The sequence below is a fragment of the Clytia hemisphaerica genome, unplaced genomic scaffold (assembly GCF_902728285.1).
Source record: "Clytia hemisphaerica strain Z4C2 unplaced genomic scaffold, Clytia hemisphaerica genome assembly, whole genome shotgun sequence".
Classification (NCBI taxonomy): Eukaryota; Metazoa; Cnidaria; class Hydrozoa; order Leptothecata; family Clytiidae; genus Clytia; species Clytia hemisphaerica.
The window spans coordinates 281,892-309,726 of NW_027103758.1; the positions used below are offsets into that span (position 1 = coordinate 281,892).

General features: G+C 36.2%; 4 protein-coding genes and 1 non-coding gene across 5 annotated transcripts in view; 2 read left to right on the forward strand and 3 right to left on the reverse strand.

The window, feature by feature from the left end:
* LOC136805566 (putative leucine-rich repeat-containing protein DDB_G0290503) overlaps positions 1-27,835 on the reverse strand; it is a 68,658-nt gene that overhangs the window by 17,238 nt on the left and 23,585 nt on the right. Inside the window, exons 2-7 of the mRNA XM_067062132.1 lie at positions 9,281-9,383; positions 7,561-7,783; positions 6,764-6,808; positions 5,675-5,725; positions 5,402-5,551; positions 4,499-4,598 (exon numbers count right to left, since the gene is read on the reverse strand). Of these exons, the coding sequence (XP_066918233.1) occupies positions 4,499-4,598; positions 5,402-5,551; positions 5,675-5,725; positions 6,764-6,808; positions 7,561-7,783; positions 9,281-9,310 (599 nt within the window). The 5' untranslated portion in view covers positions 9,311-9,383. The remainder of the gene's footprint in view (positions 1-4,498; positions 4,599-5,401; positions 5,552-5,674; positions 5,726-6,763; positions 6,809-7,560; positions 7,784-9,280; positions 9,384-27,835) is intronic.
* Positions 10,565-13,910, forward strand: LOC136805567 (uncharacterized). Its single transcript, XM_067062133.1, has 4 exons — positions 10,565-10,942; positions 11,667-11,745; positions 12,550-12,663; positions 13,297-13,910. Exons 1-4 carry the CDS (start codon positions 10,565-10,567, stop codon positions 13,827-13,829), a joined length of 1,104 nt encoding a protein of 367 aa, XP_066918234.1. The 3' UTR covers positions 13,830-13,910.
* Positions 14,210-19,437, reverse strand: LOC136805541 (ATP-dependent translocase ABCB1-like). Its single transcript, XM_067062110.1, has 3 exons — positions 19,252-19,437; positions 16,780-19,082; positions 14,210-15,840 (listed from the first exon to the last, which is right to left on the reverse strand). The coding sequence occupies exons 1-3, from the start codon at positions 19,302-19,304 to the stop codon at positions 14,795-14,797; spliced, it is 3,402 nt and encodes a 1,133-aa protein (XP_066918211.1). The 5' UTR covers positions 19,305-19,437; the 3' UTR covers positions 14,210-14,794.
* On the forward strand, positions 23,035-23,106 carry Trnap-ugg (transfer RNA proline (anticodon UGG)). The gene has a single exon. It is a non-coding gene; the product is annotated as a tRNA-Pro (tRNA).
* On the reverse strand, positions 24,173-24,889 carry LOC136805568 (fibrinogen C domain-containing protein 1-like). Its single transcript, XM_067062134.1, has one exon. The coding sequence runs from the start codon at positions 24,887-24,889 to the stop codon at positions 24,173-24,175; it is 717 nt and encodes a 238-aa protein (XP_066918235.1).

Below are 27,835 nucleotides of genomic sequence, written 5' to 3' on the forward strand. Positions count from 1 at the left end.
TAAAATACCGAAAATTTTGGAAAATCTTAAGATAAAATCTAGAACAACCCAGATATTATTTACGATGGCCCCTAAGGCTCACCACGCACTTCCAGTTCTTATAAAATTTGTGAACTGGAACTGCCTAGGGTCAATGGCCCAGAAGGCTCAAGTAACACTGCGCACTTATGACTTCTTTTCAGGGCGGGAAATTTCCAAGCAAGCGGCCCGCGCGATGAAATTTTTTTCGGTCTTTAAAATGAATGTAGAGTTACGCAAAATGAGTTAAAATTTCCGAGTTGTTCATATCAAGAGTTAAAATTTCCGAGTTGTTCATATCAAGAGTTACAGGATAAAATTTCTGAGTCAAGTGCTGGTCAGCAAAATCCTCCCCCCACGTCATCATACAGAAGGTACGAAATGACGTCAAAATTTCTGAAAAATTACGTCATAAACATAACTCGGTTTTTTCCGTAACCGTTTTTTAACTCGAGAAAAATAACTCGGGATTTCCGAGCCTCTTTGCTATTATCGTCAACTCATTTATTACAACTCGGTATCTATTTTGCTGACCAGAACGGCTATCTTTTGAGGGGGACTTTTGCGTCTCTAAAATATTTTTAGAAGTGCGCAGTGTCGTCACAAAAAAATTCGGAAGTGCGCAGTGTCATTTGAGTCTTCTGGGCCATGACCCTAGACGGTTCTATTCTAGTTCACAAATTTTATAAAAACTGGAAGTGCGTGGTGAGCCTTAGGGGCCATCGTAATTATTGATTCACAACGCTTAGAAAAAGGAGATGTACATTTTTTTTGTTTTCAAGGTGAGATGGGTCAAAAAGCAATCAAATTATAAGCGTGTGAAAAATATGGGCGCGTGAAAATTTTAAGGGCGCGTGAAAAACATAGGCGCGTGAAAAATATGGGCGCGTGAAAATTTAAGGGCGCGTGAAAAAAATTAAGGCGCGTGAAAAAAATTAAGGCGCGTGAAAATTTACGGGCGCGTGAAAAAAATTAAGGCGCGTGAAAAGTATGGGCGCGTGAAAAAGCAAGGCGCGTGGGCGCGTGAAAAATATAGGGCGCGTGAGACGCTTGATTTAGCAGACTCTTATTCCCATGCATCTCTTAATAAACATTAAACTACTTTACAGCTATCCTATTGCAAGACGCGCGCCTTATCATTAATCATTCTCTTTCTTCTTGCCGCTTTTCATTATGTTCTTTCTAAATGGTGATTGGCTGAAACGCTATAATAGAAGAGATTTTTTTTTGTTTAATGTTTGACGTATTTTGAACGAACTTTGAACTAAACATGATTCAAAACCAGGTAAACAAATCGAAACCAAAACGTAAAACGTAATATTTTCCAAAGTGAGGGAAAATCTTTGAAGGTATTCATTTTTGGGAAGTCTTTTACGCCCTTTTACCACGAACAAGTAATTCCCATTGATTTTCACAGTCAATAGTCATAGTTATATCATTTATAACTTCAAAATTTACAAAACGCTGCATCATATAAATGCGTCTGAATGGTGCAACGAACTGGATTGATAAGCTTATTGAAACCAAGGGACGTCATTTTTTTATCAAAGTCACTCAATTTAAAAAGCAGTCTTTGAAGCAAATTTCACAGTTATCACCGTGTTGTCGGAAGGTAAATGATGGAAGATACTCTCCTGGGTGTTCTTGGGGGGCATTTTTCAATCTTCTCAGCTTCTGATTGCAGCTACTGCAAACATGTTGGGGATAAACCAATGGCATGTCCTTTTGAACCTCAAAATTGATCCCATAGAAAATTAAGAGCACTTCCTTGAAGATCCTGATGTGCTTCGCTGTTTTGTAACCATACCTCAGAACAATTTTTCTCCACCAAGTCTGCACAGATCTTTCAAAACATTTACATGATTTTCATCAGACAGTTCTTTTTATAATTCTAGAATAACATGCACTTCTCATTAAAACAAGGCAATAAAAAATGAAACCATATAAACAGCCATTTTTATTGTTCTGGCGCTCAAACTATCAACAAATCAATTATTGAAAATTCAAAATGGCGGATTATTTTTGTTGGTAAATTTTGAGCTGAAATCAAATCAAAATATAAAGCCTTTCTGCCACTCAAATTTAATGGAATAAAAAGCTAATGAAAGATAAACTCATCCCTCACACTCCCTTAAAACGACATCAAAACGACGCATATCCCTCAAAAGTTATTTTACTTTCAAGATACCATATAAAAAACACACTTTCGAATGTTTGACTCAAAATTTCAAAACAATGAATTCACTTAGGGTAAAACCCTTTATATGGCTGGAAAGTAGACTAGAGTCTACTTCTGGCTGAACTTTGCTTTTTGATAATTTTTTATGACGCTGAGTCCAGTCAAGTAGACTAGGAGCATTTGGCGAGGTCGCCATTTTGAAAAAAAAAATTAAAAATCAAGATAACAATAAAACTACTTGGAGTTGAAGGATATAATCAAAAATGAGAAACAAACACGATTAACAGATTTGCAATCCCTTATTCTCAAATAAAAATATTGCTTCATACTGTTTTTACCTTCCAAAAACAACTAAAATCTGGCGGACTGTTTTACAGTCCGCCTAGGCAAAAGCATATTACCATATACTACCGGGCCACTTATCAGCGCCAAAAAGTCCATAAAAAAGCTCTAAGTGGACCCCGGGCTAGCTGGAAAGCCGAACTATTGAGCAATGTGTTTACACATTTTCAGGGGTTTTCAATCATTTCCTGGGGAGTTATCAGTGGAAAACCCAAGTTGGATAGAGAGTTCATAAGTGATGAATTTAAAAAAATCATTACTCAAAACAAGAAAGTTTCTTGCTCAAAACCAGGATAGAGAAGTGTTTTCGTTCCGCGCCTCTAGGATCAAAGAGCGCCGCTTTTAAAAGGTTATATAAAAGAATTGATCTTTTACGGCGAGAGATTCTATTCTAACTCTTTTAATAATTCTATGTCCTAGCTAAGCTATGTAGGCTGACCTTCCAGCGCAGCTGGTTTATTCATATTTCAAATAAAAAGCTCGTATTTCTTTACAAACAACGTTGCTATGGCAATACCATTGATTAAAACCACGTACTTTTTTAGAAGCGTCTGTCTTACGAATTAAATTGATGAGAGAGAAGAGAAAGTTTGTTTGTGTACGAGATTCATTTCACTTTTGTGTGTAGTGAGTGTACAAGATGAGCGGTTCAGGAGGTTTGAACGAGAAATGCTACAATAGCAAGGGATCTTCGGAGGATCTTAATGATGAAAATGAAAAACTTCGGTTAAAGCTGGAAATTATGGAATTAAAGAACGAAAATACACGTTTACTTGCAGAGAACAATGCACTGAAGGAAAAATTTGAAGGCAATTCCAACCAAATGACGAAAGTGAAAGTTGAAGGGGCAGGAAATCAACCTTTTAGTTCGTTGAATAACAGATGGAGCAAAGAGAAGGTTCATCCACCAGAAGATTTACAAGTACTTGGAGAGAAATTCATGGAGGGGGTCAACAAATATATTTCGAAAAAAAGAGCTTCTTCTAACTATTTCCGTACATATGAAACGTGGTACAGATTCCTGAGGGAAAACATGGAAAATGGTTACATATATCGCACTCGAGACACGCTGTTAATATCGATAAGATGGGAAGGACTCCTAAGTCAATACGAACTGAAACCGGACTTCATCTTCACTGACAATCCTTATTTTCCAACTGAACGACTTAACCAAGCAGTTCTACCGGTAATAAACGAAGGTTGGACCGATAAACGCAACAAAATCTTTTGCTGTCGAAAAATATCAATAGGGTTTGAGAATAAACTGAACAAAGAATTCAATGACCCTAATATGGGCAAACATTGCAAACTTGAAGGTGTTAGTGTTGATGATGGAGTTACTATATTGATAGTTTACAAAACAGAAAAGAAACCGTTTCTGTTCCAATGATTCCACTTGGCCCTTATGGCAAGAGAACTGTATTCAAAAGAAATAATGTCCAAGTATTATAAACCAAAACATTCCGTCTTCAATATTAATGTGGAATATTGATGCTGGATTTCAACGATTGTCAAATCTAACGATTTCTTTCCGACAAGTGGCATATTTCCACTTCACTCTTTTTCTTTTATAAGAACAATTTTATAAGAACAATGACGCTCAAAGTGCCGAAAAAATAAGAATAATTTAACAACAATCCTGAGCCTTGAATGACTGAATCTTAAGAAAATCCAGGGGTGTAAACGTTGCAAAAGTAAGGTTAAAAGATTACGATACTTCACTTTCATCTTTGAATAAGAACAGGATGAATTTATGTCTGAAAGTGTTGAAAAATAAGAACCATGAGCCGAGACTCATCAAAAGTTTACTGGCTCTTACAAAAAAAGAGTGTATACGTTTCCAAATAGTATTTTCTGCGAGAATTTTTGCTAGATTTCAACATAGCTAGTAGCATTTTATTACATGTGCTTTCTTATTGTTAATTTGGAATTAAACTTTCCGGAAACAACAATACCTACTTGTTTTTAATGGCACTTCCTGGATGTTTGGCTTTTGTAGTCCGTTTCTTGATTTTTCTTGTCGTAGACTTTTCAACTGATTTAACTGGTACTTTAGTATCTGAAATAAAGGTAAGGATATAGAAAGGAATAATAAGAAAGATTGAGATCTTTTACCTAATGATGCCGATGGTTTTAAAAAAAACTTTCGAAATCCTTTCACAAACTAATATCAAAGGCTCACTATACACGGTTAAGTAAAATGTTTGGTGATATAAGAAGGATCGGAGAAGCCGAAAATATCAATCTATCGAACAAAGGTTGATAATGTTTGATGACACTACCCTACTATGTTTTTGGCTGGAAGGAGAGGCTGGGTAAGCAATTCCCTACTAAACGAAAAAGTGTAGGTAACTTTAAAAGTATTTACATATAATAATTTCGAGGCCAAATGGCAATAACTATGAAATCTAAGTTTAAAATCTTGCCGTCCATGATTTGATTTGTATTCTGTTGGTATGTTATCTAGTTCATTGCGCAATGTTGATGTTGAAGTCCTTAATATGTTGAGTCAAAAATGGGCTTTTCCAGAAAAAAACCGTATACCCCCTGTTGAGGATTTCCATCATTGTGTGGCTGGAAATGCTGTAACCCCCTGGAATTCCAGGCAATTTCAGGTTTAAGCCCCTCTGGAATTCAGAATTTTAGAGGATTTAAAAGGCTACTCCCATGGAATTCCAGTTATTTTTGACGGTTTTTTGTATCTCCCTATGGAATTCCGGCACATATCAAACCTTACCGCCTTAGAGCGGAAATGGACCTCCTCAACAGGGGGTATACGGTTATTTCTGGAAAAGCCCAATTTATGATAACCATTAAAAAAAGTTAATTTGCCTAAGGTCGAGAAATAGTAGTTGCACTTACCTTTGTTCGTACTTTCGATTTCGGTTTGTACACTGTCAGTATCCGTAACTTTTTCTGTAGCCATCGTTGATTGCTCGATGTTAAGACCCTTATTGTCGTCGTTTTGTTCTGGGAGATTATCAGCAGTATCTGTTTCAGTAGTGTTAACGTCTATCAATGAAGTAATGTAAAATGGTTGGTGTCTAAGTCTCTCTCATGTCATTTATGAAGTTTTTGTAGAGTATAAGAAATACTGCGCTGTAATTTGTTAAAAGAGAAAATATGAAAACAAACCTTGGTCGATGAAACTGAACGATGAAGTTGGTTCTTCTTTTAATTCACTTTCTGGAAACGATCAAGAAGATCAAGATAATAAAAAAACCAAACGAAATACAAAATAGAATTTCAATTTGTAGAGCTCCAAATGGAAAAATCAATGCCTGTACGATTAGTTGACGATGTAGTTGAAGGAGGGGGGTTATAAATCAATAAGCAAACCTACAGACACGTCTGATTTTCGAAGCAATATTTTATCGATACTACGACAAAATATATCGAACGCTATCTTGCAATTAAAGGTTTTGTTTTTAAATAAGAGTGATATCGTTTGCTTAATCATCAATTTTAATTCAAAAGCTTTTTCACATTGGATTGGCACGGATGTTAAGCAAGATTGGCCAGAAAGGGGAAAAGAAAAAAAAATTTCGCTTATATATTAGCATAATATAACAATAGGCAGACACTGTCCTGATATGAAATGTGTCTGATATGAAACACTTATGTAAAAATAAAACCTTTCAGTGAATGTGAGCTCTATATCATTAAAATTATTAGGGTTGAAACACTGACCTTTATATATCCCTGGACCAAGCTATATGCGCTATCTTTGATCGAAGTTTCTTTGAATTGGTATCCGTAAAGAAGCCATTACAGTGTTAAAAGTTAACGTCTAAGAGCACTAAATCATCAAAATAGGTCTACAATCAAGGACATATGTTTGAGAAAACCACTTGGAATTACTGATAAAACATTGGATAAAGGTCCCCTCCCCCCCCCCCAATGGCAATGTTCATTTTGTACGGCTGTCTCGTCGTTCATTAAACATTGCCATTGGGGGGAAAGGGGGAAAACAGCTTCTAATTCGTCTGTCTCATCATTTTTGTCCTTGATTGTAGCGCTCTCGATGCATTTAAACCGCTATTGAGTATTGCCACCATTAGGGTACCACTTTTCGAAAAACTCCCATCAAAGATTTTGCCGGGATTGAGAAACTTGGTCCAGGGTATATAAAGGTCAGCGGGATTAAAGGCTTCAAGTAAATCAGTACCAGTATGACATAAAATTAAGGATTTAGCTTTTCGAAATAAAAATCATTAAAGTTACCTTGCTCATGTATGAAACCAAAAGCTGATGGTTGTGCTTCTGAGTCTGAAGGTATTTCAGAAATAAATTTAGAAGGGTTATAAAACCTCAAATATTAGGTTGTAAAAATATTAGTTTAAGGTTTTGAGGTCTGTAGGTGATTTTGTCGCAAAAATCTCAAAGAAATTTGATAAATTCGAAATTCTAGTCTGTAAAATGCACTGTAGTCAAAAGAATTTTTTCAAATTTTCATATAGAATATTCAACTATATACCAAGATAATTTTTAAGTTTCAGCACCATTGAGTATAAATAGTTCAAAAAATATTAACATTTTTCAGTGATCTACCACAGGCTCGAAAACTCGTTTTTGAACTGTCACCCCTCCCTTCAAAGGACCCCCTGTGGAACCCAAACGGGACCGATTTGGGCAGTGAATCCCTTGGAATCGTTAATATTACATATTGGAGTCTAATATATGAAAGGGGGATGATATTCAAATCTTATTTATTTTTCTCGTCGAAAATAATGATAAAATGGAAACAGTAAAAATAAAATCGTGAACATCCTTTGCTGTCTTCATTAACAGACATCTACTATGGTCCCAAATAAACGTCTACCCGCTTATTAATTTTAGAAAAAATTATGGGCCCCCTGCGTTCTTATTAGGACCCCCATTTATTCATTTTTGAATAAACCTATGAATAGCCTATAATTAACTTAATTTGGGATTTTCGGAGATAGAACTTTGGGCCCCATTTCATTCGATCCGGGGAGGGGGGAGTACGAGTAAATTGAATAATGATTAACAAGGATTACCATTAACAGGGGTAGTGAGAACCAGGTCTTGAAGTTCTCTCACATTACTTTCTTTGGACTGGTAAGGGCTGGTTTCTATATCCACAGAAGGAGTAGTTGTTGAGAAATCTACTTCCATATCTCCGAAAAGATCATCATTTTGATCTGTGATTTGTGGAGATAATCGATTGGTTTGGTTATCTTGCGCGTTACTTTGTGGAGATAATGGTTCCGGAGTTTTAGGCTGAAAGAATCAAAAAAAAATTCATAAGTTTTTATCAAACTTTGTTATCCAGTTAGTAGAGTCAAATCTCGCTTATAGACCCGTTTATAATTATAATAAATAATAATAATGTATACAAGTTCAAGGCACACGAGGGCCTCTGAGAACCGGATCTTGATTACAATTGTCTTGTCTCGAATCTTTTCGGATGTTTTTTCCAAGCTTCGTTGAGTCTTTCTTTAAAGATTTTGACAGTCTTTGCCTCTACAACGTATCTTGGTAATCTATTCCAGTTGGTATACTCCTGTAAAAGAACGAGTTGGTTTGTGCGCCTCGGAATCCATCTTTACCAAAATTTGGTATCAGCTCATCATTGTGTCTCCTGTTCGGACGTGTTCGAGTCGATAATTTACTTGGAAGAGTATTTTTATCGTAGTAGTGGAGATGTTTGTATACTTGGACCATATCACAAAAGAGTCTCCTGAATTCAAGCGTGGGGAGGTCAAGTATGCGCAAGCGTTCTTCATAGGACATATCTTTGCAGATAGGCACAAGTCTTGTGGCGCGTCTTTGTACACCCTCGATCAAATTAACATATTTTCGAAGTTTAGGTGACCATACCGACTGAGCATACTCCAAGTGCGGACGGACAAACGAAGTATATAGTACTAGGAAGATGGATGGATTCAGATGTTCAAAGCTCCTGTTAATCACTCCTAGTATTGAATTTGCCTTCTTTACCTGCTTTGCAATATGCTCCTCGAATGTAAGTTCTGAGTCTATCACAATCCCAAGATCTTTCTCTTCAAAAACATGTTCATGCTGATTTCCATCCAAACAATATGGATAGGCATGTTTGATGTCAGAGAATTTGCCAATAGTTAGTACGTGACATTTGTCGGGATGGAAATTTAATAACCATTCTTTCGACCACTTGACTAGCGCGTCTATATCCTGTTGGATGGAAATAGAGTCTTCGATAGTGTTGACCTCTTGGAAGATTTTGGTGTCATCAGCAAAAAGGAGTATAAATGATGATATCACTCTTTCAGGAAGATCGTTGATGTAAAGAACGAACAATAACGGTCCAAGGACACTACCCTGTGGGATACCACTAACCACGTGATCCGTTATCGAAAATGATTTATTTACTTTCACTGATTGGGTTCGTCCATTTAAAAATGATTTTACCCAAGACATTATCGGACCATCTATGCCGTATGCTAATAGTTTCTTGCATAAACGACGATGAGGTACAGTGTCAAAGGCCTTTGCGAAATCAAAATAGATACTTTATTTGAACCTTTTTCTTCCTTCTTCAGTTATTCGAGCTTCGGTATGAAAACAAATTTTTAAATCCACTCTAGGCTAAATTTGGGCCAAAGACGCAAAGTTCACCTGCTTATTTGTAAATTTATCGAGAAGTTCGACTAGGGGACCTCTTAATTTACAAATAAGCAGGTATGCTTTAAGCATTCAAATGGTTCTGAATGGTTGAATTTAGGATTCAGACAATACCTCTTTTGGTTTCCTCTTGAAAAAAGACATGTTGATCAGATAGTATCCTTTGTTGGTTTTCTATTGGTTGATTTGTAGTAGATAGAATTGTGATTGGCTAATCCTATAAAAGAAAAAATCTCTTGTAAACACTCTGTCTCGGACAATAAAATATCGTGTGCCAAAAATCGGAGATGGTCGGAACGAATGATCTTTTTACTTGGGTTGGGATATGCAATGTTCTTGCTAACAGTCCGGTCCATTAACGATACAAAAAACAATCTGATCTTCCTAGTCGGGGGGGGGTCTTATTAGATTAAAGTAGTGGGATAAGAGTTCCGTCCATTGAGTTTGAAGCCGAAAGCTGGAGAGGAATCTGCAATCTTACTCAATCAAGAAAAAGTAAATTCTTATGATTTTCGCTCCTTTTGTAAGGCTGGATTGAAACTAGCACTTCCTTTATTTTTAAATTTTTCGAAATATTGCGATAAATTTCTAATTTCAATCCGGTGTTTGTGTGAAAACCACACGGGTCACGCCTCTTGGGTGGGAAATAAGTGGCTTCATTTCCCACCCAAGATTTCCCCTTTCCTGCTCCTTTAGAGTTTTGAGAACTGACTGGTTCTGGCCGAAGTAAGCAGTGGTGATGAGTTTGCTCACAGTTTGCTACAACCCAGCTGGCACACAACGTTGTTTCAACGTTTATCTAACGTTTACAACGTCCATATAATGTTAGATGAACGTTGAAACAGCGTTGTGTGCCAGCTGGGAAGCTCTACACTTATTTTTTCAATACAATATCGAAACGGCTGTAAACTTTACGTTTATTTTCCAATGTTCACTATTCTTTAACAGATGATAGCCTTGCCTAGGGTATGTGGTAAATATCGCAATTAATTTCTCAGTTGAATTCAATCATCAGAAAAGCAAAACCAATGATCTGAGTAAGTAGGAATAAATCAAAGATAAATAGAAAATGGTAGATATAGATAAAATGAAAAATGAATTTTTAATATTTTTAACGAATAGATATCCAAGGTACCAAATAGGTATCCAAAAGGATTTAGTTTTGGTATCTAAAGTTACATATTGATCAATAAAGTGGTTTTCGAATTCATTTTCAAATGAATTTGATAGAAAATCTTTTCGAGGCATGAAAACGAAATAAGGAATGAATATAAAATGAATAAATTCAGTGTTTTATCTAACATGACCTTCATATCGAATTAAATTGATGGCAAGATAAAAACGAAATTGATGGCAAGATAAAAACGAAATCGATCGGCATTCTGTTTTATAAGCAAAATGATTTTCAGAGTTTCATCCAACTTGGTCTATATAATTGGCACTGTGTATTTATGTTCTAAACTCATTGCTGGCAATAACCAATTCTCACCAAACATTCGATACCACTCACCACACGCAAATACCTCACTGAATTACAGTTATATCAATCTCAAGCATGTGAAGGGACACAAATTGGACGTCACACCTTTGGCAACGTACAGTGTCAAAAACAGATCTATGTGTGTAAAAGAATGCGTTAAGACTAAAGGAGAATGTAAGAGTATCAATCTCCAACAACAAACAAATGGTTATGGGTGCGAGATTTTGGATAAAGATATTTACATTACAAGAGGGAAACTGGTGAATGATCCATCCATCACCCATTCTCTCATCGCAGTAAGTTTTATTGTTTCTGTTTGCTTTTCTTCACAATGTGGCAGGAAGATAGAAAGCATCGTTCGAATCACCGGTTCACGATATACCATAGTTTCTACCCCCCCTACATTCAGGGGGGGCTTTCCTAAGGGGGGTTAGCCAGTTAAGGGGGGGGGGGGTCTTCTTACCTAGGGGGGTCTTCTTACCTAAGGGGGGTCTTCTTTGATAAGAATCATCTAACCTAATTATGACTCTTGTACAATCGTTTCATTTATAATCATTTTCTAAGGGGGGGGGGGGGGGTGAAATTTTAAATTAATTTCCTAAGGTGGGGGGTTAGCACATAAGGGGGGGGGGGGTCTTGACCCCTCTAGAAACTATGCATACATCTTTATAAGAACATCCAAAATATTCCTATGTTCTTAACTTTTAACACGTTCTTATTTTTCACCATTTTGCTATTTCATAATCAATTTTCAGTTTTTGTGCATTTTTATCGCTTTTTTGGCTGCAAAATGAGATAACATTCTAAAATTCACGAATATTTTATCCACTGAATTCGTTCCAAAAGTAAAATTCGCGAAAGTTTCTGCCCGCAAAAGTTTCTAGTTTCAACAATTTTCGCGGAAGGGGTTAGGAATCTTTTTATAAATTCAGCTTTTTGTGGATTTAGACAAATATTGCGTGAATGCGTGAATATTTTGGTTTCAAAATACAACTGTGCATCCTCCATATGTTTTTTTAGAATAAATGCATGAGACAGAAGTGTGAAAAGGGGTATATGTGTGTGCCGAATTACCTTCAAAACACCTTCTCCTGTCAGAGTAAGTCTTCTTCTACTTCAAACTTCTGTATCATATCGTCCGTTAGATGGTCAGTAAACGTGGGAAAATGTTTATGCACAGAGTCAGGGCGTCAGGGCAGTTTACAGGAGAATAGTGGCGGTAGAGTTTGAAACAAATTGTAAATTTGTCACTCCGCCACTGCTTACTCCGCCCCGGGCTAACCACCGTTTTCAAATCCATCCCACCTCCAAAACTGTAACCTTTTTTAGTGATCTTGTGTAGACAATAGGATTGTCATGGTATCATACGTCCTTAGTTTGGACGGAAATTATCATATGTAGTAGGTTCCGAAGCCCCTTTTTAAGACAATCAAGATCCTGGAATAATTAAACGTTAACTAATTTTTCACCGTTCAACACGTTATTTTATAAGAACATCAAAAAGTTTTCGAAGCCTTCGAATGTTCTTAATTTTTTTAGTTTTAAGCCTAAAATGTTTCTTGACATGTTCTTATATTCACCCCTTTGTTAATATTTTAGTTCATTTGGCCTTCGAAGCCTGATATTCTTATAAAGTTTGTTCTCATAAAAAAATTTGGCGGATTTGGCGGATTTTGACCTTTAATTAAATTCGCGCCAAATTTAAATTTTTTCCATCATCCTCCAAATTAAATTCCCGCCAAATTTAATTTTTCAAGTTGGCCGCCAAATTAAATTCCCTCTGAAAAAAAATTTTCGGCCATCAACCAAATTAAATTCCAGCCAAAATTTCTTACTTTAATGTATCTGAAGAAATAAATTAATTTGCCTTGACCTTATTTATTGAAATGTTTCTTATTCACAGTGGGATCGTGCAAAGAAATAAAGGAGAAAATTCCCTCTTCACCTTCTGGTTATTACAACATACTGTTGGCAGGTTACACCAGAACTGTATTTTGTGATATGGAAGAAGACATGGGTAAGAATTTGTCTTCCTCTCATCGTCTATTGTCTATTAATTGCCCGGGGGGGGCACTCAAGGTAATTGACCTACCAGACGTGCGGCACTTAAGAGTCGGGTTTTCAAGGTTCAGCTAGTGTACCGTAAGAGTATTTTTTGACCAGTGTTGCACTGTAAGGGTATGTTTTTTAGCTGTACCTGCACTGTAAGGGTATCACCTTGTTCCTATGAAAATATTCAAATGAAATATATTCTTCCTTCGTAAGGAAGGAAATTAAACCAAATTATTCAATAGTGTGCTGCTCGCACTCTTGTACATGTATATATTCCCCATCTGTATGTCTCAAAAATTACCTTTTCGAAAGGGAGGTGTTCCATTTGACGAAGGGTGTACTTTTTGTCGGTTTCTGCACTGTAAGGGTCCGATTTTGAAAGTCAATTTTTGGGCCGAACGTATGGTCGTTTTCAGAACGAGTGCCCCCTCCCCGATTAACTGGAATAAAAAAAACAGCACTTGCGCAGATTCTTGGTCAATAAACACAAGATTTAGTGCATTCTGAAAGGATCATTACAGTTTTAAAATTTGACATGGAACCACAACTATCACAGTCATCATTTTTTAATGAAAACTTTATTATTCATAATTTAAAGGTGGATGGATGCTAATCGCTAATTACAGCATCGAGGAAACTAACAACCCACCTCGAATTAATTATATCAACATGAAAACATACTTCACAGGAGCGCATATGAACGGAATGGTTTTGAGCACCTCTGAACTTGTTCCTATCAATGAATGGTCATCAATACAAGAAATCCGTTTTCAATGTTACAAACCATCACACGGCCGAATGGTACATTTCAAGAATAACATTGAAAACAAGTGGGGAAGATATCTTATAGATTACGTGTTAAAGAGAGTAGGTGTAATGAATTGTAAACCTGATCAGAATAACGCTGCATGCTCAGACATTGGTTCCAGCTTGACGCCTATGAGTGGCGACACAAGTTTCATGTCAAGTCAATCAAATAGGTTTGGTTGGGGAAATAATGCTCAACGGTTGTATAATCATGGTATCTACGGGGGGCCATATCATTATATCCTCATTAATGGACGTTTAGATTGTGATGACCATGGTGGATTTAAAGGGAAAGGATCATGGTGGAGAATTTATTTACGATGATTCTTACGAGGATACTCTTAGGCCAGATAAACGGGGGGTTGGAAAACTTTCAAGATTTTAATAAACGAGGGGGACCTAATTGCCGGGGGGGGGGTTGGAAATTGTACATCTGAAAACCTAAAATAAGGTAAATATAGGCTAAAATCAGGCTATTTAGAGCAAAATAAAGGGCCTTCTCTTTGACAGCTGAAAATATTCTTACAGACTAATAAACGGGGCGGGGTCCTAATAAGGTCCCGGGGGTTTGGAAATTTTTTTTTGAGAAATCAACAAGCGGGGGGGGGCGTTTATTTGGAACCTAAGAGTAAGGATCATAATACATTCTAGGGAAGATCTTGCTTGGCAATCTTCTTGAGGAGAATTGGAAATATTCATAAATATTTTCAAGAATATCTACTTGGATAAGAACAACACAATATTTGCTAAGGTGCAATAAAAAGGACAAAAACAATTTTATATGACATTCACAAATAATTATCTCAAGAGCAAAAATGAATCTTAAATTTCACTATTTTCTCATATATCTTAAATAACTGCAAATTACACAGATTTATTATAATTTAAGCTAAAGAAATAAAGATGAAGTCGTTTTTCAGGGTACTGGTATCTATAACCCATTGGTCCAGATAGACAAAAATAGACGAAGAGTTTTGGGAAATTAGTTACACTGCCGAAGAAAAGAATTCAGAAAAAAAACTTCTCACGTTGATGAAATATACAGAACCCTTCTTATATACTATATATTATAAGTTGAATATAACTTAATTAGATCATATCATTATCTACTTATAACGTTGCATAAATTATCGAATATTAATAATGTTTCAAAAATCGTCATTTCATATTTTCTGTTAGTTTTTATAGTCTATTAAAACTCTGGTTAAGTGACACGTTTTTTATTAGAACAACGCAATTTAACCTATCAGCTGTTCTTTAGAATTGGGTTCTAATAAAAGAAAAATATCCTACTGTACATCCTCAGCATTTGCTTGTCGTGATTTTTTCATAGATTTTGAACGAGTTATTCTTCTTCTCAATTTCTGCATCATATTTAATTTACTTTTTCTACCATCTTTCAGTTTAGGAAGATCAATATTTACAATGTTCTCTGCTGAGTCACTCTTCCGATTCTGATCATCATCTTTCTCTAAACCCTCATTTTCAACCACAGGGTTCTCCCCTGATTCATTCTCAGGGTTTTCCTCTTCAGGGTGTTCCTCTGGATAATCATTACCATCGTCAATCCACTCTCCACATTTCTGGCACTCTTTCTTTTCTTGCATGATTTGTTGCGAGATGAGATTATAATAAGCTCCTTTTTTCTCGATCAGTTCATCGTGAGTACCTTGTTCGACAACGTTCCCGTCTTTCATGCACACGATATTATCAGCATTTCGAATGGTACTCAACCGGTGCGCGATCACAATGACGGTTCGTCCTTTCATCAATTTCTCCAAAGCTACTTGAACCTCTTTCTCGTTCTCAGCATCTAGTGATGAAGTCGCTTCGTCTAGAACTAAAATCTTTGGATCACGAATTGCCGCCCGCGCGATTGCCACGCGTTGTAATTGACCGCCTGAAAGCTCATGACCACAATATCCAGCAAACGTTTGATAGCCTTCACGAAACTTGGAAATGAAATCACAGTTGGCGAGTTTTCCGGCTGCTTCTACTTCTTCCAAGGTGCATTGGTCAGAATCGACTTTTCCGTAAGCGATATTATCGAATAATTGTCGATTGAATAGCGATGGAAACTGATCGACTACTGCTAATTTCGATCGATAATATTCCAAATCGAGAGATCTTAAATCTTTTCCATCAACAGTAATAGAGCCAGAAGTTGGATCATAAATTCGAGTGATCAATTTAGCCATGGTTGATTTACCGGCACCTGAATGACCAACGATGGCTGTGGTTTGATTGGGTTTGATGGTCAGATTCAATCCTTTCAACACTTGATCTTTTGGTCTCGACGGATATTTGAATTTGACGTCCTTGAAAATGATTTCTCCTGAAAAGAGAATATTAGTGAGGTTAAGTATCAATAGATAAATCACGACGACGGACGAATTTTCTCTAGCCTTCATTCATGCCACGGCACTTTTTTACAGGCTGATCGGAAAGCAAGCTAGACTTATCCCGTGTATTATATCTGCTTTGCTTCTAGAACGGAAAATCAAGCGGAAATTCGTTCTGGAAGCAAAGTTGATATCATTGCGGGGTAAGTCTAGCTTGCTTTTCGATCAGCCTGTAGAAAAGTGCCGTGGCGCGAATGAAGGCTAGAGAAAATTCGTCCGTCGTCGTGATTTATCTATCGATACTTAACCTCACTATTGATATTAGGTACCGACTGAACAAATGCAACGGGATCGATTATTGTTCTGAATGCTATAAATCTCGTTAAAATGCAGTCTTATTGGTGCTTTTAAAATACATAAATGAGGTCAGTTTGCGTGATGGTGTGATTCTAACTATTTTTTATTATTTTCTAAACGTGATAACAAATTTCAGCGATTTTCGTGATACGTGATTGAAAAATAATTCTGCGTGATGGCGTAATGAGGGATGATGTTGGAGAACTCGTACAGAACTCTTTAAAAAAATAAATAAGTGTAAAAAAGCGGTATTCCTTTAACTCGAGCACTCACGAGGACTGCATAATGATTCGATTTAAGAATTGTTTAAAAATTGTTAGAAATAAGAGATAGAGTTCAAAAGGAAAAATAGTCGCTTTAAAAACACTTGAAATATTTGGTATTCAAAATATTTTATGACTTAAATTCTTGAGAATCAGTTCCCACATAAAACGTAAGCATGTAGTGCTGAAAATAGCCTGAAGCTGACATAATCAACTTTTTAATTCTCATGCATTCGAATCTCCCTCAAAAAAGAGAAAAGTAACCGAATGTTTTCTGCCCAAAAAAAAGAAACAAAATAGAGAATTATTTACCTTTTACGTTTTCCATTTTTTTCTTTCCATTTTTCATCCTCGATTTAGTAGCCCACAATGCATTGCACCGTTTGACGTCATGAAAGCTCCGTCCGATAAACGTCAAACTACCTTTGATGTCCGCAAATAAACTGTCAAGTTGATCATAAAGAATCGTAAAACCAATGAATTCCGATGACGTCATTCCATTGCCACCGCAGTACCTGATATAACCAAAGTATACAATACAAATGTATTCACAAATGTAAATAATCTGTGACAAAAAAGATCTGAAATATTCTGACGCCATATTACGTTTCATATTTTTCAAGCTTGAATCAAACCACTTGTTGTATTCTTTTTCATGGTATTTTTCCTTGGCAAATGTCTTCACTGTAGATAACATACCGAAGATATCTCCTTGGATTTGATCTTGTCGCCGAGTGAGCTGTGCTTGCTGTTTATACGATATAATATCTCTTTTCATAAAGAATCGAGCGATGTAAATATTAGCAAAGGTCGTGAATAAGATGCTGCTTACACCGAGATAGAAATCCATGGATATGAGATAGTAACAAACAATGAAATATCGAACAACTGACGTAATGATGTCTGGTATGGTACTGAATAGAAGGTCGTGCAACGCTGATACGTTCATGTAATCCGTAAGGTTTCTTGTTTCCTCGAAGAAGCGCATATCTAATGAGAGAGTATGAATGAACAAGTCACGACCCATTGCGGCTAGTTTGGTGCCAGCTAATAAAGTGTTTATAGAATCGATCAACATGTTGAATAAGATTAAGGCGATCCTAACAAACAAATAATATAACAGCAATGATTGGCATAAGCTGATGTAAGAGCCATTGCAATGCAAGAAGGTATCACACAAGAACTGTTCTATCATGTTTCTTCGTCTCCAGTCTGTAGCATTAGGATCTGTAGCAATGGCTGTCATTATTTGGCCCTCTAATAAGGTTCTGTGGGCACCAGCGGTTAAATTCAGTGTCATCACAAAAATGGAAACAAAGAACATGAGAAATTCTGTCTTAACAGTTACACCTTGATACAGGGTGGTACATAGCTCGAAAACATCAAAAGTATCCTCATTGACAGGCAGACAAAGTCCTCTTCGAACAGCAGAGTCACGACAATGATCAACAGTTTTATGATCACCTGTCTTTCTTACAACGTTAGATTTCAAACAATCAATTAATAAGGCACCACGTCCTTGTTTTTGGCGTGTCAGTTCTTTGACATTCATCCAAGCTTTTTTGGCTTGTAGTTGGTTGGAGAAGAAATAATAATCAAGGTCATCGTCTTCAATAGGATCATCCGAATCACCAGAGCTTTCGTCGAGTTGACTGGAATCGTCAGAATGCTCATCAGGCGGCGATGTATCATCAGATTGCTCTTCTGGCTCCTTCAGTAAGCCTTCTTCCTTATCAATTTGATTTGAGATATTCATATTTGAGTCACATGTTTCATTACCATTGGTTGATGAAGTAGTATTAATTTTTCGTTGACGAAGACTGGTGGAAGATTGTGATATTTGGCGATCAGCGACCATATTCGAGTTTGAAGAAGCATTTAATGGAGTGTCAGATACAGTTTCAACAGTCGCTTCATCATTTGATCTGTCCCCGCCCGATTCGCTATCACTCGGTACGCCACCGCCCGGTAAATCGTCGATTTTGTCTCCTTCAGGATTTTCAACTTTCACTTTCTTTCCTGGTGGTAAAGACGGAGTAATTCCTTCGAGCAAAAGTTCATTTTCCAAATCATTCTCTTCTTTTTCGGCATAATAAACAATAGCGTACCACGACTGAGGTCGCTGTTGCTTCAGTTCTTCCTCAGGGACGGGCTGTTGTTCCGAGCCTTTCAATTCACCGCGATCAATCTTCAAACAGACAATTTCATAGCCTTCATCAGCAATCACTGTTTTCTTATCTTCGTCACGCCCTAAACAAATACTTTCGTCTTCATAGGGCGCAAACTTGACGACCCGCCCTTTGTTGGTTTCGAACTCCACCGCTGCCCCAGCTGATTCGTGATCAATTAAGGTCTCATGAGTGCACCGGATCAAATATTCCCCTTCCGCCATAACGAGTACCCGGGGATCATCGTCACCACAATCCGGACCATAAGACCATTCCGTATTATCGTCATAATGTATTTTGATTTGGTCGAGTAATGAAAATTTCTTAGCGGAAAGTTTGCTGACGCGAAAATCCCGCGTTTCTTTCAACGTCTTTGTTAATGACGGATCGTTTTGGTAGATTTTCTCTTCGAAATATCCGAATTGCTTTCCAACGGACCGAACAAGCCTATAAATAGAGATATAAGTTAAGACAATAAGATTCTCACTGGATCAAAGCCAAATTTTATGATAACTTAATACTACTAAGGCGAAGTTAAAGTGTTGACTTAAGTATAGATATATGCTAGAGTATCCGAGAAAGTACAAAGAGATTAACACAACATATTTTTCCTTACCTGTTAGATACGTCGTAAGCTCTTGAACTTGTAATTTCATCTAACCAATCCATACTTCATCAAAAAGACCAAACAAGACAAAATATTTTCATAAACAAACATAAAATCCACTTTTTCTTATCGTTTCAGTTTGTGTATCCTTCCTCCTTTCATCAAGTCAAACTAAAACTGTAAGGTGGCTATTACAAAAAACGAATTATGGTATTTGTACTTTTTATGCAGTTTCTTATTTGTTTTGTCTTTATTCTCAGAATGTCTGAATGACGTAATGTTATGCTGACATGCTGACATGTCGTTCTCGTGGAAACACGAAGGGGATTTTATGATGGACAATTTTTTCTATAAGAACTCGTTAGTCAATCTAACAGAGGGCCACACATAAATTATGAGGATAATTGTACCCGCTAACAACCCGCTAACCCACAATTGAAATGAGATTGGCTGAAAGATTCTGCTCGACTAGAAATGGTTTGAAATTATTGCTAGGTTTACTTTTAAATTTAAATTTATTCTTTTGTGAATTCTTTGAAGAGCCTTTCCAGATTCTTTTGTAGGGTCATTCTAACGATATAATATGGATACATCTTTACTTGTAAGAATTCGTTTTTTTAATGTTTTCTTTTTATTTATAGAAAACGAGAAAAAATGAGATTAATTGTCAAAAGTGGCTGAGCTGAGATTATCTTAACAAAATAATACTGTCCTGGCTTCATAAAAAATTACGAGGTTACACAAGGCTTACGTTTTTGAGGTTTGTGTCCAAAAAAACTTGTTCGAACACTTTGTTTTTAAATATAGAGCAGTAAAGACAATCATTATTGGTTGATGTGGTCAGAACTGAGATTAATATGTCAAAATGAGATTCCTTCCTTGACCTTTTAGTGATATCGAAGTAATATTGTGACATCAGTACTGTCAGAAAATCAATCTGGCACTAAGGATGTGAAATATACATTATTAATCAAAATAATAAATACCCCCTTGAATAACTGTAGCAAGAGGGAGAGGGAAAATAAGTTTGGTTAGTCTAACACAAAATTTGAGTGGAAATCTTAATGAAGTCAGCACCAAATGCAAAAAAGCATTGCCACTGTGTTTCCATCTACTCAAATGGCTAATTTAGGAGAACAATTTACTGATAAAAATTAGTTGATAAAAAAATCTAATATTTCGAAGTGATCAACAAAGCCTCAAATATCTCAGGATAAGAACAAATTGTGGCTCAAATTGCTAAATAACTAAGAGCTTTCTTGTTTTCGCATAAGAAAAATTGAACTTTTGCAGGTATTTTTAGCCGATTTTTCAAAACGGGGTAAAAATTTCATGCTCAGCAACGATCACTATATAAAAAGCATGAAAAAGATAACACACTTGAAAACAAAATCATTTCAATGTTAAAAATGTGTATCATATCGTATACGTCATCAAGTACTTATGCATAGTCTTAGCCAAATTTCAACAGCCTTGGTAACGAGACTCTAAGTCTTAGAAAACACATAAAATCCCTCTGTTATAAAAAGTTATATACAAGCCGGGTAATACCCCTAACTCCAGGGTGGTCTGGTTTTTCGAGTGTAAAAATCTAGGGTGTACAGTTAAAATGAAGTGGAGAATAGAGGGTGGTTAGTAAAACGGTGTCAAAAGCCGGGTTGGCTATTCTTAAGCCGTGCACAATCATTAAAATTAGAAAATGCACATGCTCATCTCCATAGATTTACATGCAGACGATCTTGGTAGTAAACCAAAAAAATTCAAATTAGAGAAAAAGATTCTGATCTGGATATCCAGCCTCCAATAAAATCCACGATGCAGAAAGGAATTACAAAAACCTATACGGACGGCGGGCAACACCAAGATTCATCAAACAAGAATACTTTACACTAGTTTTACTTTGCTTCTGATTGGTCGGCTAATGTTCCATGGAAAATCAACTTCGGTGAAATCTAGATCTAAGCCAGGAGAGTCGTAAATTTTCGCAGGGCCAAAAAAAGGCCTTGGTTGCTTTTATTGTTGCCTTAATTATCATTTTCGAAATAAAGAAAAATTATTTTCGAAAATCGTTGTGAAACAACGGGAAGTACTTTCATATTTTCTGGATTCGATCAAAACACATTTCAATAACCTTTTCCAAGAATCAAAAGGTTCAAAATCGGACAAGTCAAACCTGAGATCGTAACTTAGGTAACCTGGACGTTGACTATTGAAAGGACTTTAACCAAGGTAATCAAATTGTTGCCATGTGTGCAAATTTATTCATGGCGCGCTCTTAGAATCTCGAATTCAATTTTAATTGTTATTGATGTTCGCCAGTTCAAAAATACCCTTCTTTTTTGTCACGTCATCAATTTTATCTTCCATTGAATGATGTGTATTGTTTCTGTAAAAACACATTGCGGTCACGACATTTAGATGTAAGTGGGGTGACGAAGGAATTTGTTGAATTCGTAAGAGTTTTCGTTCTAAACAGGTTTTAAGATAAACAAGCAACATGCTGAATGGACCTACCTAATGATTAACATCAGATGAAAATAAGAAAAAAGTGACAATAATTGTGACAGTGACAAAAATTCAGAATGGAAAAATAAAGCTTGTGTGTTGAATATTGTAAAATGGTAAAAAGGAATGTCCCCAAATACGAAAATCACTTAAACCATTCAGACCCAAAAAACCTTTTAAGCTGTTTTTGGCCCAAATTTGCCCAAAAAGATTTTCCTTAAAAATCTGGCTCCGTCACATTTTGGGCATTGTCATTTTGCATCATTTTGCATCATTGTGCAAAAAATCAGAAAAAAATTATCAGTCAACATTGAGAAAAGCTATATTTTCTTATTTGGTTAAAGGGAATTTCCCCAAAATACGAAAATCCGTCTTTTAAGGCGAATAAGAATTTTCCAGGAAAAAACACTTCAGCCATTCTTTAAAGAATCTTGCCCTCCATCTTTGTACAAAAAATCAGAAAAAAGTAATGACAGGATTTTGCACAAAGTCCAAAAAACCCTATTTTTAGGTAGTTTTTGGCCCAAATTTGCCCAAATATATTTTTTTTCGAAAATCGGGCTCCGTCACATTTTAGGCATTGCCATTTTGCATCATTGTGCAAAAAATCAGAAAAAAATAACGAGTCAACATTGAGAAAAGCTATATTTTCTTATTTGGTTAAAGGGAATTTCCCCCAAAATACGAAAATCCGTTTTTTAAGGCGAATAAGAATTTTCCAGGAAAAACCACTTCAGCCATTCTTTAAAGAATCTTGCCCTCCATCTTTGTACAAAAAATCAGAAAAAAGTAATGACAGGATTTTGCACAAAGTCCAAAAAACCCTATTTTAGGTAGTTTTTGACCCAAATTTGCCCAAATAAATTTTTTCTCAAAAATCGGGCTCCGTCACGTTCTGGGCATTGCCATTTTGCATAATTGTGCAAAAAATCAGAAAAAACTAATGAGCCAATCCTGAGAAAAGCTGGTAACAGACGGACGGACGAACGAACGAACGGACGGACATGGGTTAATTTATAGGACCTCCACCGGGGCACCCGGAGGTAAGGTCCAACAAAATTATGTCGGAGAGAAGTAAACTCCCAGTAAACTCCCAGTAAACTCCCTCTTACATGCCTAGGCGGTCACGACATTTAATGTGTTCAGGAATAGAATGAAGAAGGAATACATAGAGCGCAAAAGAATCAAACAAGTCAAGCGAAAATCGAACATGTTCGAACACCAAATCATGCTCATAATGTGCTAATAAATCAAACAACAGAATTAAGCATTTCACATGAATAGTCTGGCTCAATGGTCTAGTGGTATGATTCTCGCTTTGGGTGCGAGAGGCCCCGGGTTCGAATCCCGGTTGAGCCCGTCTTAATTTATGCATGGTCTTTCTTTGGGCAGTGCTGCAGTATGGAACCTGCACTGTAACAATAGCCCTGTAGTCCTTATTCAATGTTGGGTCGAGAGAAATTGGCATCTGATTACTTCTTTTTTTTACCGTAATCGATCTCATATAAGCACCAGGAGGTCTTCTTTCATCAAGCTGCCCATATCTTCACAGAGTTGGTCAGGATATATCTTTGCTGGTCTACCATGTGTTTTGAAACAATGAATAGGCTGCTAGAGGACAAGATCGCTAGCTACCTCTTTTCTACTTCTGAAATGTTTGGCTATTGCTGGAAGGTGTCCATAGAGTAATCCCTTCGATGTTCTCTCCACAAACTATTCAAAACTGTCCAAATTCATAAAAAAACATTGGATCATAAATTTGCAAAAAAATGCAAAAAAAATCCACGTATTTGATGTACAAGAAATTTCAGGGTGTACAGTAAGCAATTTTACGTAGAAAAAAAGTTTAAACTTTAATAGTTACAATATCCCATATTAAAGAATCTTTCTTCAAATAATTTCATTTTTTTATAATGACTCGAATCCCCACGAAGCAGGTGAATTCTCTACTTCAAAATTAGGCCAGACCAAATTAGTTTATTGTTCTACGGGCTCGACCGACATTTCTTTCCAAAATCGAAAAAATATTAGTATTGAATAGGAAAAGTTAGATGATGGACTTTATAAGTTTTTTTGCTGACCCATTATTTTCTAAAGGTCTTTCCATAGAACAATAATTTATATTTGTCTCGCCTTAAGCTACTTCTAAGCAGTGCTGAAAAATACTTAAGTACATGGACAATTAAAATATTATTAACATAACTGTAGGATTCGTTTTCACGGTATTGAGATTCGACTTTTGTTAATTAACAAAAGTCCACTAGGGTACGTCTTCTAACCAATGAAAATGATAGAAATTTGGTGTAAAAGGGGCTGGCTCGCTAATTCTAGATTCTCAATGTACAAAACATAGTCTCATGCGAAATTTTAACTTAAGCCAATGTCAATCACCCGATTCTTCCAGCAAATTTACTGCTAAAATAGCTTATGGATTGAATGATCTAGGTCTGATCATAATTTGGCTTTCTTTTAATGATGTCCAAAGTCCTTTCCAATTAATCCAGACAATGCCATTTGCAAAAGTGGCAGTTACTCCATCATGGTTATATTGACCATTCATTGCTACATTGTGGCATCCTTTGTGCCACCAAGGACCAAAAAAAAATGCACAGCCGTCAGGATTGCTCCAAAAATCATCCCGTTTATCCAAGGTTGAAAATTTCATTCCATTCATATGTGCCATACCGTATAATTGGTTTGGCAAAAATTCTTGAGTTTCTTCCTCAAAAGTAATTTTGAATCCCTCATCCTCATTCTCGACTCGAACGCCAAGCATTTTCTTCATACGAGTATCACCGTCAAATGCTTTTGCCCACACAAAATAATCATACTTCTCCGACGTTGTCAGAAGATTTAACCATTTATTACCAAGCCAATATTCACCACTGGCCTCACCAAATCCTTCTTTATAAGTATTCCAAGTTGCATTATAAAAATCGACTGTACCGTCAAATCTTTTTTGAAAAACCATCCAGCCTCCCCCAGCCATTTCCATCTCACAGTAGATTTGTTTACGGTAGATTCCCAATATATAAACTTCATATACACCATTGGTTCGTTTGCCTTGCTGGTACAATTCTGTACAATCTTTAGCAATTCTTAGTGAGTAGTACTTCACTCCTGGCTTATTAACCAATGTCATTGACTCATGATAACTTTGTCGATAAAACAGACAGCCGGTGAAAGTTGAAGATCGTGAAACTTCGAATGAAAAACATTGTGACGAATAATGACAAACGCTGAAACATTTTTGATGTGGTGCACCTTCGATTGAATGAAATGGTGTACCTGTTATCGACCTGTCTGTTCCAATGAGATTAAAAATGGTACCAAATATCTTTCCAACTAATAGATATTTGAGAGTTAGGATTAAGAATAAACTGTTTGCCTCCATTTTCAATACAATAATAAATTTAATCTTGATATTTCTTTCTCCAATTTTTTATCGCATTCCTGAATTATTTAATAATGAAGCTTTGTTTTAGCGTGAATCAGCGTGAATTCATTTTAATTTTGAATTACATTTGTTTGGTTACTAAGTCAACAACAATTTAATTACTTACACTTTTTTTTATTAGAACACCTAAAATTTGGCTGAGCCTGCGGATGCGCTTATTTTTTGGGCAATTATCAGCCTCTAAAATGTTCTTAAATGCGTTCTTAATTTTTCAGACTACTCTAAATCGACAATATGATAGGGACCGCAATGATTTTTTCAAATTGTTTTTAGCGCATTGAAACCATGCTCATTGGAAAGAGCATCAAAAAAGAAAAAAAATGAGGGGTCATTCATCAAAATCGGCCAAGCCGTTCTCGAGATATGAAATTTTCTATCTCCTGAAAATGACCCTTTTTTTGGAACGATTTCGAGGATTTTTGTAAAAATCATGGTTAAATAGGTTTAAAAGTGAAAATCCGGGGGTTATGTCAAAAAATACATTTTTTGCAATAACTTTACTTCTATTAATGCTATAGCATTGAAACTTGGCACGAAGGTTCTCAAGACAAAGTTTTAATTTTTTATCAATTTTTTTTTTCAAATTTTTCGTTTGCCGTACGAATGAATCGAAAATATCCTGTATGCCGGAGAGCTGGCAGATTGTCACTCTCCGTGGACTTTGAACTTTCGAATTGTAAACAAACACGCGCTCGACAATTCTGTAGAATTTCTCGAATACCAATAAACTTTGAGCCAAAAAAGACAGCAGAGCGCGGTTGAAAATGTTAATTTTTATTAACAAACAATATGTAAAAAAGGTTGAAATTTCATATTATCTTTGTCTTAATGCCGGGGAGGACAGCTAAAGCCCTCAAAAGTGGCTTTTTCCCAGAAAAAACTGAATAATTCTTTGTAGGATTTGATTGGGTCAATGAGACAAAAAAAACAAACAGCGCTGATCTCTTCCAGTTCCAAAAATGTATAACATCATAGGGGTTTGAGGACGCGCTCACCTTTCTAAATCCAATTTTCTGTTGGTAGGTCGTCTGCCATTCAAAATTTTACAAAATTGCTCATATTTTCATAAAAAATAAAGTTATGGCCACCAAACTTTTACAGGACATTTATTTAATGATAAGAATGCTTCTAAAACTTATCCCATGGTTATAGGTGGTCTAAAACCTAAAAACAACATTTTGGTCGATTCCAACCATTTTACCCCCGTCTTTCGCGGTCCCTAAATATGATGAAAAATAAAGAGCACCTAAAATTGGTACCATTTGGACAATATTCGACTCTTGATTTTAGAAAATCTATCCCTAAGTTCGGTTAAAACAGCTTCATTGAAAAAAATCGTAGTTTCTTGTCATTTTTTTCCAAACTGAGGCTGGGCATGTTCTTACGATGTTCTTAATTTTTCGACGAATTTCAGCCTCAATGTTCTTATAAACTAGGTTCTAATAAAAAAACCGCCGCGGCGGCGGCGGTGGTCAATGTCTAAAGCTCTAAAGGGAACGTAGAGGAATAGTAATCCTATTTGATGTGCCGCATCTCTAGTGGGGTTAAACTGACCTTTACCCCGGAAATACTGAAGTTGTAGCTGGACCGACTACCATCTATATTCCTTGTAAGGATTTTCTCTAACCTGCAAGAAAGTTTGTTGCCATGAGCTGACATTGTAATATTTAAAAAATAATTTTTTGAAATAAAATTCACAGGCCATTTCACAGTCGAAAAGAATACTAGGTTATCTGGACCACCGCGCTCTTCTGTGGTCTAAATTTTTGGATGTTTTTGCGTCGAGCCAATGGGAAGCCGTTATGGAGGCACAATAAATACTGATTACCCATGATTCATTTCGACCATGAAATGGCCTATACGAATTTGGACATATTTCTAACGAGTATTACCATCGACTAATTCTAAACGTCCGTTTTGATAATTGAACATTCGTGACTTTCCCCAAGAACTTTCCCAATCATGTTATCAATCAGAACAGTTTGAATGGGGATTCGGAAATTAAAAACAAAGTATGGAAATAGCAAGAATGAAACCTTTTAGTATGAAAACAATCAGTTGGATACTAATTTAATTGAATCAAATATATCTTTAAATATTTTCGACAGCCCAGCCAATTATTCCGACAATTGTTCCCCAACTTTCTTTTATCAAGCTTTTAAATTTAAAACTTTATTTTTTCGAAATTATTTGAGGTTTTGAGAGAGAAAGGTCGTACTTTGCTAACATAAAATAATTTCGGGTGGTGAAAACTAGTCTATATTACACTAGCTAGAAAACTGGTAATCAGATACTTTGAAGATTAATCACTAAACCATCGACTTGGAATAAGGACTTTTGGTCAATGTATAGTTTCTCAAATACTTCAGAGAAAGTTGAAGACAGATAATACAACGTACTGAAATGTGTAGTTGGGTTATCTTAATATCGCTATTGTTTTCAGGAACGATTGACATAAATCACATTAGAATCTCCATAACTCGGACTTCGATAGCTCTCCACTGGACCACGTTATTTTGTTCATTCGTCTCGGAAAACGATCTGCCGAAACTAATATCCAGTAGAATATCAAATATTTGCCCTTCTGAACAAAGAAAGGAGGTTGGAACTGACATTGAATATGATACAAGA